At 47.5% G+C, this 15714-nt stretch overlaps 1 protein-coding gene across 10 annotated transcripts in view; it reads left to right on the top strand.

Moving 5' to 3' along the window:
- The window catches only part of SH3TC2 (SH3 domain and tetratricopeptide repeats 2), a 34884-nt gene extending 25904 nt beyond the window's left edge, over positions 1-8980 (top strand). For 6 of the 10 annotated variants that reach the window (XM_025200892.1, XM_025200886.1, XM_014518718.2 and 3 more), the window contains 5 exons: positions 2338-2488; positions 3761-3883; positions 5568-5718; positions 7251-7447; positions 7688-8980. In XM_025200892.1, the coding sequence (XP_025056677.1) occupies positions 2338-2488; positions 3761-3883; positions 5568-5718; positions 7251-7447; positions 7688-7876 (811 nt within the window). In that variant the 3' untranslated portion in view covers positions 7877-8980. The remainder of the gene's footprint in view (positions 1-2337; positions 2489-3760; positions 3884-5567; positions 5719-7250; positions 7448-7687) is intronic. The other 4 variants (XR_003093407.1, XR_003093408.1, XM_025200890.1 and 1 more) reach the window with 4 other exon arrangements.
- The last annotated feature ends 6734 nt before the right edge of the window (positions 8981-15714 follow it).

Below are 15714 nucleotides of genomic sequence, written 5' to 3'. Positions count from 1 at the left end.
CAGAGGTTTCCATTCAGCGGGAAGCAAAACCAGCAACTTCCAGGGCTGTGGGACAGAGTCTTCAGAGGGCCACAATGGCAGGTGTATTATAGTACCCATTGTATTACCCAGGCTGTACACAGCACAAGTCATGAAAACTCTTTACTGCACCATTTCCATGAACAGGGGTGACTGGTGCCTCCTGAGTCTGGGGGGCACAATTGTGGGTGCGCCTGGGGGTGGGCCAAAAGCCCCATATCCACTCCTATACTTCTGTGTGCAGCTTAGGGCCCCCCCCCCCCCATGTCACCGGCCCACATGGCAATAAAACAGCCCTGTCCTGAGTGGTACCAAGTTGGGGGCCAATCTCAGGGGCCCCCCTGTGCTCCCCCTACCAGTTGCCTGTGTCCATGAATATCTTCTGTTGCAGATCCAGAGGGAAATCATTTGATTTCCTTTACAAACATGTCATAACTTGGCAAACACCAAATGTTTAATGGAGACTATTGTGCAGTAGGCTGTAGAACAGGCAATGGTTCCTGAATGACATAGATATGCACATGGCAACTCATCTCTTCTGCGTAACCTGAGGTTGCAGTCGTGCACTGATCTGTCACACAGGAGACTGGGAAAATGTATTGCGCTCCGTTTATTCCTTTAATGCATTAAAGGTCCCATTGCTGCTTCTAGGATGCTGAGAAGTGAATAAAAATAGGTGAGTTATAACCAACTGAAATGGCCCTGAGTCAAATCCATCCCTGCTCCACTGACTCCGATGGACTCACTCCCATAAATTTGACTTGGTGCCAACTGAAAAGGACTCCCTCTGGTAATAGGAACTTTGCCTCTGACCAGTCTAGTACCCTCCAGCAAAAAATTGATGGGCCTTGCAATGTGCCAAAGAGATCACCTGGCCAATGGTGGCTACGCATTCTGGGATACACATCTCTTGCTAGGAGAGAGTCTGACTACCAGTGCTGCCTGATACACCGAGCTAGGAATTATCAGAGAGGGAGCCTGGGAGAGGGGGCATCTCTGGGCAAGCACAGACAAACTCATAACCTGGTGCTAGTTCTTTCAGTTTTTGCTTGCTACTGTAAATTACACAAGGAACAGAACAGGCAGTCAGCCATTCTGGGCTGGCTCATAGTATACAGCTATTACTTGGAGAAATGATACCTAAATGAGTGTAACTTCCACTAAGGGAGTTTTCTCTCTGATTCTTTTAAGGATAATTCTGCAGTGGATTGGGCAAAATTATTTCAGTTTAGGGATTTATATTATCTATCTACCACACTTTTACAGCAGTGAAATGCCAATTATACTGATATAAGAGTGTTGTCCATCCAGGTTCTTTAAGTTACCAGGAACCAATCTAAATCATCTGTAAAGCAGATGGGACAAAGGCGTATTTGTAATGTATATTCTGACTCCTTTCTACAGCACTTTGCCACCAATCAGTTTTTGCAAAACCAGGTCCAATTTTACTTCTTTCTAACATAAACCTGAGTTGCCATTCTGCTGGGATCACACTAATACAGTATAAGGGTTTGGCTTCCAGCCATTGGTTCTCATTATTCCTTTCTCTGCTAGCTAAAAGGCCCTTTTTAACCTTGTTTTCTCCCCAGGAGGTCACTTATATGCCACAATCATGTCACCTCTCAATCTTCCTTTTTGATAAATTGGAGGTAACCTATCAGGTTAGGCCCGAATGGAGTCAGGACTTGCCGTTAAACACCACAGGCAAAGGAAGTATTGTGCTTTTTAAAGGCAAACAAATGCCAAGTACTCGTGAATTTGCTCTGAAGACCCTGGAATGGCATGTAAGGTCACAGTGAATTCAGGGGGAAGGAATTTAGGAAGCAGCCATCTGTCATGTGAGTGGTGCTATTTTGGATTACAAAGGCACCCCACACCCTCAGCAAGAAGGACAGCTGGAGTCCAGTAGCTTTAAAGACAATCTGCCAAACCCACAAACCAACCTGAAGACTGGTTTGTCGGTGGGTCAGTGCCCCCTGCCGGATGCCAAATGTTGTATCACATGGCTCACACAAGTAAGTGCTGGTCATTTTGCCTTCTAGTGCCAAAAAAATTAGGGTAAAGGCCCAGGTACTGTTGCTAATAGAAGCTTCCCTATAGCTCGCAGGAGAGGGAGAGAGAGAGACAAGAGAGGCCTGTTCTTGCACAGGTTTCACTTTTCAGTTAGCTGATGGGAGCCAAAAGGAGACAGATGGTTCACAATGAGCCAAAGCAACACATACATGGGGAGGGCATGCAGAGTTGTTTAATGAAAGTTTATCTGATTTCTGGGGGCATCATCTTGTGCTCTGTAACGATGATTCCCTGTTAACCTTCCAGGTCCTTGAGACAGTCCCTGGACTGTACCAAACAGAGCTTACGGATCTTCATTGACCTGGGGGAGCGAGTCAAAGCAGCACAGGCCTGGCTGCAGGCTGGCAGGCTCCACTATCTTATGGAGGAGGATGAGCCGGTGGAAATGTACTTCCAGGTAAGGCAGGGGTGGGCAGTGCAAGTCTCCGCTATCTGAGCCTCTACGAGGTAACTAGATCTTTTCATCTCCTGAGTCCTTTCCATCACTAGTATTTGGGAATCTATTGTTTTAGCTGTGAAGGGGAGAAATGAAACAATAATACCTGGTGCAAGCATTAATCACAGAACGCCATCTCCTTGAAAGGGAGAGGGCCTTCCATGAATTGCAGATTATTCAGAGGAGAAGGCTGTGTTGGTTTGCTAATGGTGTGACCCGCCAGGATTTACAGTAAAGTAGCAACCTGGATACAGAAAGCTTCTATTTCAAGCATCAGAAATACTGTAAACTGGTGTGGCTAGGTAAGACAAGTAGTTAGGCTCCTTCCCTGCTACCAGCCCTTTTACTTGTACATCTTCAGCATGGATCTAAATCAAGACAGTAGGGTCTGGAAGTTGTCAGTTATCCAATGGCTGCTCATTGACCTGTGTGAAGTGAATTGGTAGCCTTGATCCTAAAAGTCAAGAATTCACAGCAGGAAAATCTATAGCACTTATTACAGATGGTTGTAATTAACTCTTTAGATGGTGGTTTCAGCACATGGAATGTATGAACAGCAAAATGTTACCATTAACAAAGAATAAGTATAGGCCAAATCTCTCTCAGATCTTCCTAACAGGGCTTGCTTGTTAGTCTGAGAAATATCTTCAGAGGGAATAGAGTTATGATAATGAATACACAATAGGAAATGATCCTGCTTTGGCTGGGAGATGGCTTTAATAGGGCTTTTTTACATAAGTGACTCCTGCACTATTGAAAGTTATCTGTGTATAGCCACTTGCTCTAGCTATGGGTTTGACTTCCCCCCTGTCTAAGTTTTCAAATCCCCTTTTCATACCCAGAAGCAGTTCTCCCAAGTGCTGAGTGGAACTTGCACAGCCAATGGTTACACCACTTTGCTGAACAATTGTCACATGCTTTTGGCCTGGCATATTGCATCTACATAGAAATTCACTCCCTGGTCCCAGTGTCCAAACTGCATACACATAAATTGCAAGTGCAATTACCACAATTGTGCATGTATGACAGTACCTGTGCATTCAAATGCAAATGACCAGTTGGTCTTCTAATTACTAATTTTCATCCATTGCTACTAGAACAGAGCATGCAAAATATGTTTGCATCATTCTGAAGATTTGAGCTTGTTTTTATTGTTATTTTATTAACAAAATCACCTTGGAGTACATCTATGGTGGACTCTCAGGTTCTCACCTCAATTTCTTCTCATTCTAGGCAGCTATACAGACTGCACTGAAACCAGGGGACTTCTCCTTGGCCATGGATCTGTATGAAGAGGCGGGGGATATCTTTTTTAATGGCAGCCGAAACAGACACCGAGCAGTGGAATTTTATAGGGTACTGGAGCACTCCCATCAATGTACTCCTCCCATGCAAACAGCCGTAGTGAGTTCCCAGTGGAAGGGCAGGTTTGCTGGTCAGTCAGAAATGGCTACAGAGAGGCTGAAAAGGAAGTGTTGGTGAGGTGACGGGGTGTTTAGGAGCATGAGAGTGCAATTGCTGCCACTGCACCTGGAGCCGTGATACTCAGGACAGTAGCTGCTGCCACAGCAAGGGCTCCTCTGACACAGGAGACCATTCCAGAGGAAGGCTGAGTGGTTACTTTTCTGGGAACTAACACAATGAGTTGGTCTGAGTGCCTGAGATGGGCTCTACACAGAACAGCATTGCGATAGGGAACTCCAGTTTGAGCGTGGCAGGGTACAGGCAGGGAAGAGCCCTTTTGCTGTCGGGATGCTTCATGGCAGACAAGGGGAGTGAGTGCCAAGAGTACTGGGAGGAGGCAGGAGCTATCTATCCTGTAGGTCCAAATCTGGTCCCAGACCAGAACATCAGGCCCAAAACTTCAGGGCACCTCACAGTCTTTTGTGGACTTGTCCTTCCAAACACTTGTGTGAGGACTGAGGCACAAAGAGATGGAAGGTGCAATGCTGAGCACCTGACTCTTGGTGGGACCCCCACCCTGAGTTCGGGCCCTAGGTTCTATGCTGTGCACAGAGGAGCTGGATCCCTCAGTCAGGTGGGGCTTACAAGAGCCAGATCACCAAGCCTGGAGCACCAGAGCTAGCTCAGAGGGATCACTAAGCCCTGTCTTCTCCAGGGCCTATGGGCCAAACCTCCCTCCACTCAGGGGTCACAGCCCTGCACCCTCTTGCTGGAGTTAAACAACTTCTTCTTTGCTTGTCTGAAGCAGAGTAGAGGCCACTCCTTTCAACCCAAAGCAGGTTCCTGTGTTTTGTGTAGACCCTGGTCCCATAGCTCAGCAGTTCTCAACCTTTTTGGACTCAAGACATCCCTCATAGACTGGAGGCACCCCTCAGGAAATGCCAGTTCTTAGCTCTCACTTGTTTTTTGACTACAGAAAAATAATAGGACATTTCTTCTGTTGCAAAGACCTCAGAAAGACTACAGCAGGTCAGAGTGGTTTTAACACTGGGGATTCCCATTTGCAACTCTAGGTTTATCTTATGAGTTACAGTTGCACATCTAGTGGTGATAACATTGCATGACACCCTGAAGCACCCTTGAAAGGATCTCGTGCACCCCTATGATGATTCGTGAGAATCATTGCCATAGTTGTGAGCACACCTGCCAAATGCTTGACCAAGAGCAAAATTGCTTGGCTTGTGGGACCCCAGGACAACCACGACTTGTTCAGCGTTGACTAGGCAAGCTATCCCTCACCCAGGGGGCTTTCCTGGTGAAATATAGACAGGGACTTTGAGGATTACACTCTCAGAATTGGATACTTGAATCCCACTTAAAGTATCAAACTTCTTTTGAGTCCAGGCCTAACTGACTTGCTCAAGTCACACAGAAGGTTTGGGGCAGGGCAACATTTGAACTTGGGTTAGCAGCATCTCCTGCCAGCACCTAAACCATTGCCTCTGTGCCATCCCTAATGTCTAGCCGGCAAGTCAGTGCTGTGTGTTGCTGCTCATTTGCCCTGATGTGAAGCATGGGTTTTGAGCTATAACTGCCAAGTAATCCCTTTGGACTTACTGTCCCCCCATCTGCCCAGGGAGGTGCTGTGCCTTTGGCCAGGAAACTGAAGGCCACCAGGACAGAGCTGCGGTTGTTCAATAAGCTGGCAGAGCTGCAGATTGGACTACGGGGCTATGAGAAGGCGCTAGAATTTGCCACCCTGGCAGCCAGGCTGAGCACCAGCGTAGGTGAGTGGTTTTGCCTCCTTGAGACACAGCAGCTATCCCAAGTCTTCTCCACACAGAGTGGGTGGGTTGTCTCCTCAGAAGGGAGAAAACTTCATTGCCTGAAGGGAATATATTTCTGACATAATAAAGATGCTGGATGGCCTCTTATTATTGCATGGGTTGTTCTCATATCCGTCATTTTGTCAGATGATGGGAAATTAGGAGTTAGAATGCGGTGATTCCTCACTGCTTTACTTCTCTGATGACACCGCTCACAACTCTGCATCTAAATAGTTTAATTAGGTAGGATGCTTTGAGGACAATGCCAGTATATGACTGTAGGTGGGACTAGTGAAACAGCCTGTGCAGGCCTGGTGCCCCCAGAGACTCTAATGACTAATACTTGCCCTTTAGTTCTTCCCTTGTGCCCATCACGACATTAATCCTGTTGTTGGCTGTGTCCCCACTGGACCATCCGGATGAACATGGAGAGTCTCAGCCATCTCCTAAATCACAGGGGTCCCTGCCTCTACTCCCTGGGTGCATCTACACATTCAGTTAATGCAATGCAATAACCTCCAGAGCTGTTTGAGCCAGAGTCAGCTTTGCCAAGGCGCAACATCTACACATGCACCCGGGACAGCAGCAGTTTGAGCTAGGACAGAGCAGCCTCAGGTTAGCAACAGGTTCTGGGGGTTAGCCCTGGGCTCCAGGTGGCAGTGTTGGGTGGCAGAGGGGCTGGCTGGGGCATGAGGGTGCAGAATCTGCAGGTAGACAGCAGGCAACCCCCATGCCTCAGCCAGCCCCTACCACCATCTACACGTGTGTTTCGTCACACTTAATTACTCTGCCATAAGATATAGTTAAGGGGCTAGAGTACATGACATATAAGAGGCTGAAGGAACCAGGCTTACTTAGTCTAAAGAAGAGAAGACTGAGAAGGAATTTAATAGTAGTCTTCAACTACCTGAAAGGGGGTTCCGAAGAGGATGGAGCTGGACTGTTCTCAGTGGTGGCAGATGAGAGAACAAGGAACAATGGTCTCAAGTTGCAGCAAAGGAAGTTTAGGTTAGATATTAAGAAAAGCTTTCTTACTAGGAGGGTAGTAAGGCATTGGTTACCCAGAGAGGTTGTGAAATCTCTGTCCTTGGCAGTTTTTAAGACCCGGCTAAACAAAGCCCTGGCTGGGATGATATAGTTGGGGCTGGTCCTGCTTTGAGCAGGGGGTTGGACTAGATGACCTCCTGAGGTCCCTTTCAACCCTAATTTTCTATGATTCTATGACTCTAAGATAGTACTGTCCCCAACAGTGCTATCTTATGGCAGAGTTAATTAGTTTACTGCACCTTAATATCTGTGCATGTGTAGACTGTGACACTTTCCTGTGGGGTTAATTAGTCAACTCTACAGTAAAGTGCACATATAGATTCATCCCCTGATTGCGAAGCAAATACAGAACTTCAGCACTAGCAGGCCCTGGGCTTAGTAGTACTGGAATGGGGATGATTTATTAGCAGGTGGCAGTATTGCTGTATCAGCACTTCTTTTTCCAGGAGATCAGTTGCAAGAGCTGGTTGCATTTCACCGCCTGGCTTCAGTGTACTATTTCCTGCAGATGTACGAGATGGCTGAGGACTGCTATCTGAAGACGCTCGCCTTGTGCTCTCCCATGCTGCAGTGTGCTGAAGAGGCCATGTACTATTCTAAGATTTACTGTCACCTTGGCAATCTGACCCTGCACAAACTGAAGGTGAGGAGCATCTTTCCATGAAGTGCTCTGTGGAACATAGTAGTCTTGCTGGAGAGCCAACATAGCACAAATCTCAGCCTGGAATGCGGCTGCTAGACAGACCACGGGGTCTCATTTTAAATGAGTCAGGTGTCCCAGGGGTCTCCCATGAGATGCTAGGCCCTTGTCTAGTTCCAGCACAGCCTTTTTTGCCTTCATTTCAGCCAGTCCTTAACATCACCCTTTGTGCTTTCTGGTTAGGATGAACAAGATGCTGCTGGTTACTTCCTGCTGGCCCTGGCTGCAGCCACAGTGCTGGGAGACAAGAAGCTGCAAGATGTCATCTATGCCAAGTTGGCTTACATATACAGCATGCCCCTCCAACCCAAGGCTCTGGATGGCTGTGCCACATATCGGGCTAGGTGGCTCAGTGAAGGAGGACAAGTGTGACAAACCATGGTGGGGGGCCCACACAACTAAGTTTGTGAGACAGATGATGACAGATCTTCATACCTCATTGCAGACAGTTGCCCACATGCCTTCTGAAGCCAAAGCAAATGGCACATGGAAAGTTCTCCATGTCAGCCTGAGAAAAGCAGCCTGTTGTTGTGCCATGTTAGCTTTTCATTTCACAAAGGTTGACTGTCACATCAGGCGTTTGGGATGTGACGTTTTCCTCATAGCTTGCTCACTGACTTTCTTCTTGGATCCCTTGGAAAACTAAACCCTTAGCCTATCAGCAAGCACAAAGCACATACAGAGGAGACACTGCTGCCACATGTGCCCCAGTGTCCCACATTCAGAATGGGCATGCTGCTTGTGTGTTACCCCACGCGACAGCTTGGGAGCTCAGTTCTTGGCCTGTTCTAGGGTGGAAGTGGTTTCCTGTGCCTTGGGAATGCACATTATTGGGTCTTGCCACTAGATGGCACTCCAAGAATGCAGCTGATCAGATGGGGAAAGCACTGCCCAAGTGCTGGCAAAGTGTTGAGCTTGGTCATTAGTCTGATGCTTATTTTACAGAATACCATCTCCTTCCTGAGTGCTCACAGCCTTGGGCTGTGCACATGGATTGGTGGAAGCCAGCGGTGGGGTCTAAGCTGTAATCCCAGCTACATTTTAATTAGTCAAAGAACATTTTTTTATTTATTTCTATTTGGTTTCACTTGTGTGCTTGTTTTGATGGAGTTGGGAGGTGGGGGGAAAGGGAGAGGCAGGCAGGGGCTGGTGGCCTGCTACACAACCACCAGGATTGCCTCTGAGGCATTCACCATTACAAAGCACCATAAACTCCATGAGGAAGAGATGAGAAGGGAAGAAGTATGTGCCAAAGGCCACTCCAGGATCTGTGTGGATGGTGGGAGAAGGAAAGGCAGACAGTCCCTTGTGAGGAGAGGGAGAAACTGTCCTCATTAAAGCCACAAGCAAAGTAGTAAGGTAGAGTCCTGCCTAGCTACACACAGCTGAGTACCCTGGGGCTTGGGGCAGACATTACACATAAACCAGTTTAAGTGATTAGAAATGGATTTAAACCTGTAACAGAATAGAATTTCAGTGCACATAAACCAGTTTGAAAATAGCTGAAACCAGTTTGAGATTAACCTGGTTGAATATAGTATCAGATTTAACTGATTTGGCTCAAACCGGTTTATGAAATGTCCGTCCCAGACCCCTTGCTGGTTTAAGATAAACCAGACTCCCCCAGCATCCTGGCATGTTCTCTGGGCTGGGCGGGGCTCTCTGCTCCACAGTAGGGCTGGCCCCTCCCCTCTGCTCCCTGGCTGCAGCTCTCCCCTCACCCTCACTACTCCCTGCTAAGTAGGAATTCCCCGCCTCCCCTCTACCTTGCTGAGGAGGTGTCTGTGTATTAGCTAACAGACCACATGCTGGCTATGGTCCCTGTTGAATCAACAGGTAGCTGGTAATGTCCCTCTGTTGTTTTCTTAATGGGGTGATAAACACTGAGTTAGGGGGTGATAAACACTGCTATCAATTCCCTGCTGAGATAATCAGAGCATCCTTCTGGGGCCTGGCCACGCCCTCTCCCCCCCTCCCCCAGCTCAGTGCTGTGGAAGGGTTGGGAGGACTGCTCTAGCACCTTCCAGCTTTTACCTAAGCCACTGCAGGCACGTGCCTGTATGTCTGGGATGTCTGTGCAGTTACAAACTGGTTCAGCCTAGCCAGGTTAGACTAACTTGCAAAGATTGAATCAATTCAGGCTTTTTGAATGTCTGTCCCAAGCCTGGGAGAATAGGAATAGCCTTGGTCTGCTCAGCCAGGAAGACTGCTCAGCAATAGTTCTTGCTTCCACTTTGCAAAGGTTCAACCTGGAAGAAAGATGCCTCAGCCTTTTAACCAACATGAGTGCTTGGGTGATAGCTTTGGCCATCGCTTGAGTGCATGGGGCTGCTGCCTTGAGGATGGGCTGCATTGTTTGAATACACAAACTGGGAGCACAGACTGGCATTCTGGGGCCTGCCCTCAGTTCATGTTGATGGTGGCCCCTGCTGAGGTCTGGGGCAAAAGGGGTTCTTTGCCTCCTCTTTTTTTTATCCATTCTGCCCACCTGCACAGGGAGCATCAGAATCATATTCTGGAGGGAGATAGCTAACATGGCATTGCCCAGTCAGCAGCCACAGTGGTAGATGCCCACTTATTCTAGATGGGGGCATATTCTAGATGGCCCCGTATTCTCATTGCTGGAACATTTCAAAGGGAAAGAAAACAAATGACAAATCTCTGCTTTTAATGGTTCTTTCCATCCACCTCCTCACTGGTCACACAGCCCTTTCAGCAGAGAAGAGCTCCCAAGAACTAGTGTTCTGCATCCCAGCTCACCCCCCTTGAGCGTGTGGTATTTAATGGGATGGAAAAGAGCAGGAAGCTAGGGCCATTCAAGGAGTATTCGTGAGCAATGGGAAAGGATGCGTAAGAGTGGCAGGAGAGTGCCACACACTTTATTGCCTCCTTAATGTGAGGCAGATGTCCTGTTTCCATAATGCCTGGAATCTCACTGTGCATCTCAGACACTACATACAGGCCACAAGCCCCATATGGGGACACTGGTCATGAGAGCCATAGAAGAGTAAGGCCCCAGTGGTAGGGAGGATGATTCGTCATCCCAGCAAATCTGGTCAAGCATTGGATCCCCGCCTCCTGCCTGGCAGGTGTGTGTGGATGACAGTCCTGTCTTGATGCAGGATTGACCACAGGTCTTCCAAATGAAAGATGGAAGAGAAGCCACAAAGGTGTGGTGTCAGACAGCTGTGCCCATGGATTCTCAAGGAGCACCCAGAGGCTTCTCCTGCAATCTGCTTCACAGTCCATTGGGTGAGTAGCTGGGGGGCTCATGATTGTGCTGAGGGAAGAGGGAGTTTGCTTTGTCTTTGTGAAGACACCTGCTCCCTGTTGCAATAGTCAGCATCTCTGTCTGTCTTCTATGAGAGCAGTATAATAGATTGTATTTTGATGCTTTGAGGAATGTTTGTTGCTGGAAAAATAAGAATGCCCTTTAGAGAGAAGATGCAAAGGAGTGAGGCCAGTAAGTGCCACATGCACACAATGCCGCTAACACACCACAAGAGCTGGGCCCTGGCAGTACAAGGTTGTACCACTCCCTCTATACCACTTCTTGCCACTGGAGGGCAATAACTCACAGCACTTCAAGCCTGACCCTTTGGAGTCCTGACTCCAACTAGAATGCCCAGATTTCCATGTTTTTTAAATCTATTTGACTGAGGAGCCTGTGGTTGTTTAAGGTGCTGAGGCTTAGTGTCCAAGGAGAGAGACCTCCAAAAGATGCTCCTGAAGCAGTCCAGGGTGCATATATGTAGCCTCGCCTCCAGGAAGGGATATTGCTGAAGGGCATTCTCCTGTTGCCTGTAGTCCCCATTATTTGTCATTCCTAAAAATAAGGCATATTTCCCAATGCTCTCAGTAAAACCCCAAATCCATGTCCCTGTCCAAGCTGCATGCTGTGTCCATCAGCACAACAGTGTGTAGTTTAGTGCTCAATTAGCTGAGTATCACTAGTCACCCATTGGCGCTAGAATGTCAGTTCTGCCCTGGGAATGGGCTCAGAGAAGGCAAATCTTAATCCTAACAGAAGAACTGCATCATTTTGGAAAAACCTTTACCAAAAGAACCTCCTCCTCACTTTGCTGCTTTTCCTTCATGCTCCATTTTTACTTCCAACAAAGTGGAGCTCACAAACACACACAAAGCACAGGGAGATGTTGGGGGTCAAGTTCTTTTCTTGCTGCTCAAAGGGCAGAGATCAGTGAGTGAAGTCCTCACTGATCAGTGAGTGAAGTGTTTTGTTCATGAGGCCAGAATGGTGGGACCTGGGCAGACTACCTTTGTGTGCTGAGTCTGAAGGACAAAATGTGTGTATGAGGTAAGGAAATATTCTGCCTTGGGATGGTGGGCCAGGTACTACAGTCATCTTAGATTCATAGATATTTGGGTCAGAAGGGACCTTAGCAGATTGAGTCTGACCCCCTGCCCTCGGCAGGAAAGAGCGCTGGGGTCAGATGACCCTAGCCAGGTGTACATCTAGCCTCCTATTAAAGACCCCCAAGGTAGGGGAGAGCACCACCTCCCTTGGAAGCCCATTCCAGATTCTGGCAATCCTCACTGTAAATAAGTTCTTCCTGATGTCTAGCCTAAATCTGCTCTCCATCAGTTTGTGGCCATTGTTCCTAGTTGCTCCAAGGGGTGCCCTGATAAACAGAGCTTCTCCTATTCCTTGCTGTCCTCCCCTGATGAATTTGTAGGCGGCCACAAGATCACCTCTCAGCCTTCCCTTGCGGAGGCTGAAGAGATCTAGGGCCCTCCATCTCTCCTCGTAGGGTTTTGCCTGCAGGCTCCTAACCATGCAAGTGGCCCTCCTCTGAACCCTCTTGGTTGTCCACATTCCTCTTGAAGAATGGCTCCAAAACTGGACACAGTACTTCAGCTGGAGCCTGACATTGGACCTGTTTGTCATGCACCTGCTAATGCATGATGAAGTGCAGTGAGCTTTACTGATCACTTCGTCACATTGATGACTAATGTTCATCTTGGAGTCTATAGTGACTCCAAGATCCCTTTCCGCTGCTGCTCTTGTTGGAGTCTGGCAGTGTTAACAATAATGTTAGGTACACATTGAAGGTGCATGAGACCAGTGAAGAAGAAAGGCTTTTATTCACTTGTTTATTCATGGCAAAGAAATTTTACTAGTCAACATCACTGGGCCAGTAAAGAAGGATCCAGACCTCTCCAGGCTTATTGCACAAAAATATAGGGCTTGAAACTCTCTGATGGTCATTGGAAATCATGAACGGCACATGCCCCCAGCGGCTGGGGGGGTCACAGCTGTGCTGGCAGTGGGAGCGTGGTGGCGGTGGTGGGAGCCCGGCGGCAGTAAGTGTGGAGGTCCTGCAAACTCCACTGGTACTGTCAGCAGCAGGGGGGTGGGCATCCCCTCCACATCGCCTCTGTTGGAAATGGTTTTAGTTTGGTTCCTCATCCAGTACATCAGAGCTCTTCTAGATGACTAGCTAATGAAATGCAAGTCCCCAAACATCAAGCACTGCTTGAAATGATGCCGTATTTAGATCTTGGGGCTCACTGGAGGTTGAAGCATCCCAAAGAATTATAGGACCAGATTCATATTTACATTAGCGTCTCTTTACATGTTTCTAGCAGTGAAAGTGCAATATTAAATCCTTTGGTAAGAGGCCCTACTTGGTCAGAATACTCTGTCCTTGCTTTCAGCCTGCTAAGCCCCAAGCAAGAGGCATGGCATGGGATAAAAAACACCCCAAATGGGAGAGGCACAAACGGCATTCACACAGGAACCTCAGAAGCTGTGGATGGCCTTCCTTTAGGGTAAGTCACTCCTTCTGCAGCCTCAGCTTTCTGGTTCTGCATTTCTTGGGTTAACCAACGTCAACATTTGAGCAAGAGGAAACCAAACAAGAAGGCAACAGAGGGTGAAGAGAGCAATGTCCTCCAAGATGAGGGATGTGTGAGTGGTCAGCCCTTTTGTTTATTTTTGACTAGATTTAGTCCTGAAGTCACAATAGCAAACCTCAGCTCTTGTGTCATCTGGTAGGAAGGGCTCTGGCTCTCTCAGTGTTTTTTACTACTATTGTTGTTTTATGATATTGCTCAGACTCCACTGTTAGAGTGTGGACAAACAAGCTACAGCATTTTAAAAGGGGCTGCCTGTGTGCCCCCACCCACCTGGCAGCAGGGGCAAACTAAATCACAGCAGCGTCGCCTGCTGCCAGGGAGCGGCTGACCCGTGGTAAGCGTCTATGCTGCTCACCTTGCTGTAAATTGTTTGCTTGTCCTTACCTGTAGACATGGGAGGGTGGGCATTGAGCTAGACATCGGTCCTAAGTTGGCCTCAGTCCAGCTCTCCAGATATCGCCATCTGACTGTCATTTCTAGGGCCAAAATTGAGGAAACCATAGTGAAGAGTAAATCCTCTTCTTAAAAATCCTTTCAATGACAATCATCTAAGTTCTTACTTACAACTCTGGTGAGGAAGCTGGTTTGGTTTAAAACACAGCACCATTTCCCAGGCGGGTCTAACTCAGTGTCACTCCACTGGAACGGATGGAAACTGAGTTGGCACTGGCTGAAGAGCTTTAAAGGGGCCACATAAGGTTTAAAGGGGCCACATAAGGGGCCACATAAGGTTTTTTTAAAGGGGCCACATAAGGTTTTTTAACCTTATGTGGCCCCTTTAAATTAACAGCAAATAAATTTGTGCTGCCTGGGAAAAGTAAATAAACAGCGAGAATCTCTTCTTGGGAATGTCCCATGCAGAATTGTTTCCTTTCCCTCTTCCCCTGACAAATCTGGGCTCTCTTCCTAGTGGGATGTGAGGTCATCCTGGCCAGGGATAATTAAACTCAATAATACTTGGAAATAAAGTGAAACTTGGAGTGGACAGTCACTCCCTGGATAGACTCTGTGTGCCTGCTACCATGCCAGCACCTGGGCCCATGCCCAAGAGATTGGGAGGATAGTGTTCCTCCAGCCATCAGCTCTGGATCATGGGCAATGAGATGTATCATGACTGCCACATTGAGCAGTGGAGGTGGCCAGTCCTCCAGAGCTCAGCGTGGATTCTTAGCTCAGCCACCAGGGAGAGTCAATGGGGAACAAGAAGGGAAGTCCCACCCAATGTGGAGGAAGCCATCCTCCACTGCAATATAGGAGATCCTCCACTGCAATATAGGAAGACACCAGTGGAAAGGATGCCTTTATGCCAGGTTCAGGGAAGTGCTGCAGTCACAGTCCTTTGCCATGGTGTCCTCCTGTCACGTCACCGTGGAAGGATGGGGTATAGGCATGCATTTCACAGCGAGGCCCAATGAAGCAGTGAGGGAACACTTGGAGCAGAGACGAAGGCTGTCAGGAGGAGAGTGTTGCCTCTCACTCAGAGAGACAAGACAGGGCTGACATGGTTTGAGCGTGGGGGAGAGAGTGGCATAAGTAGGCCAAAAAAAAGTTGTCTTTTCCTCTATGTCATAAAAATTAAGTTTGGATTAAATAATTTCTTACCAGAAGAAACCATCAACTTGCCCTGCTATGGGCTTGGATCCCAGCCCTACTCAGTACATGATGGCTAATCACTCCTCAGGGAAATTAGTCAATTCTCTCATCAGCAAATGGCTAGAAAGGTTCAAGGTCCACTGTCAAACAGCTCCCCCATGCTCCTCCAGTTACTGCACTTAGAAGAGTGCTATAGAAATCTTCCTCTAACAGCAGTTGCTAGATAGGAGCGTTGGTCTCATACTTGTGTTTTCAGAGAACGCTCATGAGTTTGATTTTGCTCTGTTTTTACGCTAGTGTAACACCATTCATTTTTATGGAATCACTCCTGATTTCGACCAGTGCCAGAACAAAAGCTGGCACACTGAGATATTGTTGGGGGGGCGGGGTCCGTTTTATGTTGATATTCTGGCTCCCTTTTAAGTCGCTTTGTTCTCTTGTCACTCCCCTGTTTTATAAATTATTCTGCTCTTTTATTACAAGCCTTCTTGAGCATTATATGAATTGAAAAAATGTTTCTTTCATTTAAATGTCCTCAGGAACTATTTATGGGTGTGGGATAAGAGGAGCTTTGATTTCTTCAATGTATAGCAGTTCTTGGATAGTGTAAGCACCATGAGAAGAACAGCTCTTAACTTATGCAAGCCTGAGAACTGGTTTCCCAAGCCTTAAAAAAATCCCCCGGAATAAAATGTAAATACAGATATGAATAGAAATGCAGAGATAGCTGGTATTAT

This window comes from Alligator sinensis, unplaced genomic scaffold (genome assembly GCF_000455745.1).
Source record: "Alligator sinensis unplaced genomic scaffold, ASM45574v1 scaffold360_3, whole genome shotgun sequence".
NCBI lineage: Eukaryota > Metazoa > Chordata > Crocodylia > Alligatoridae > Alligator > Alligator sinensis.
Note: the sequence above shows the minus strand (reverse complement) of the source record. Positions and strands in the feature narration are given on the sequence as shown.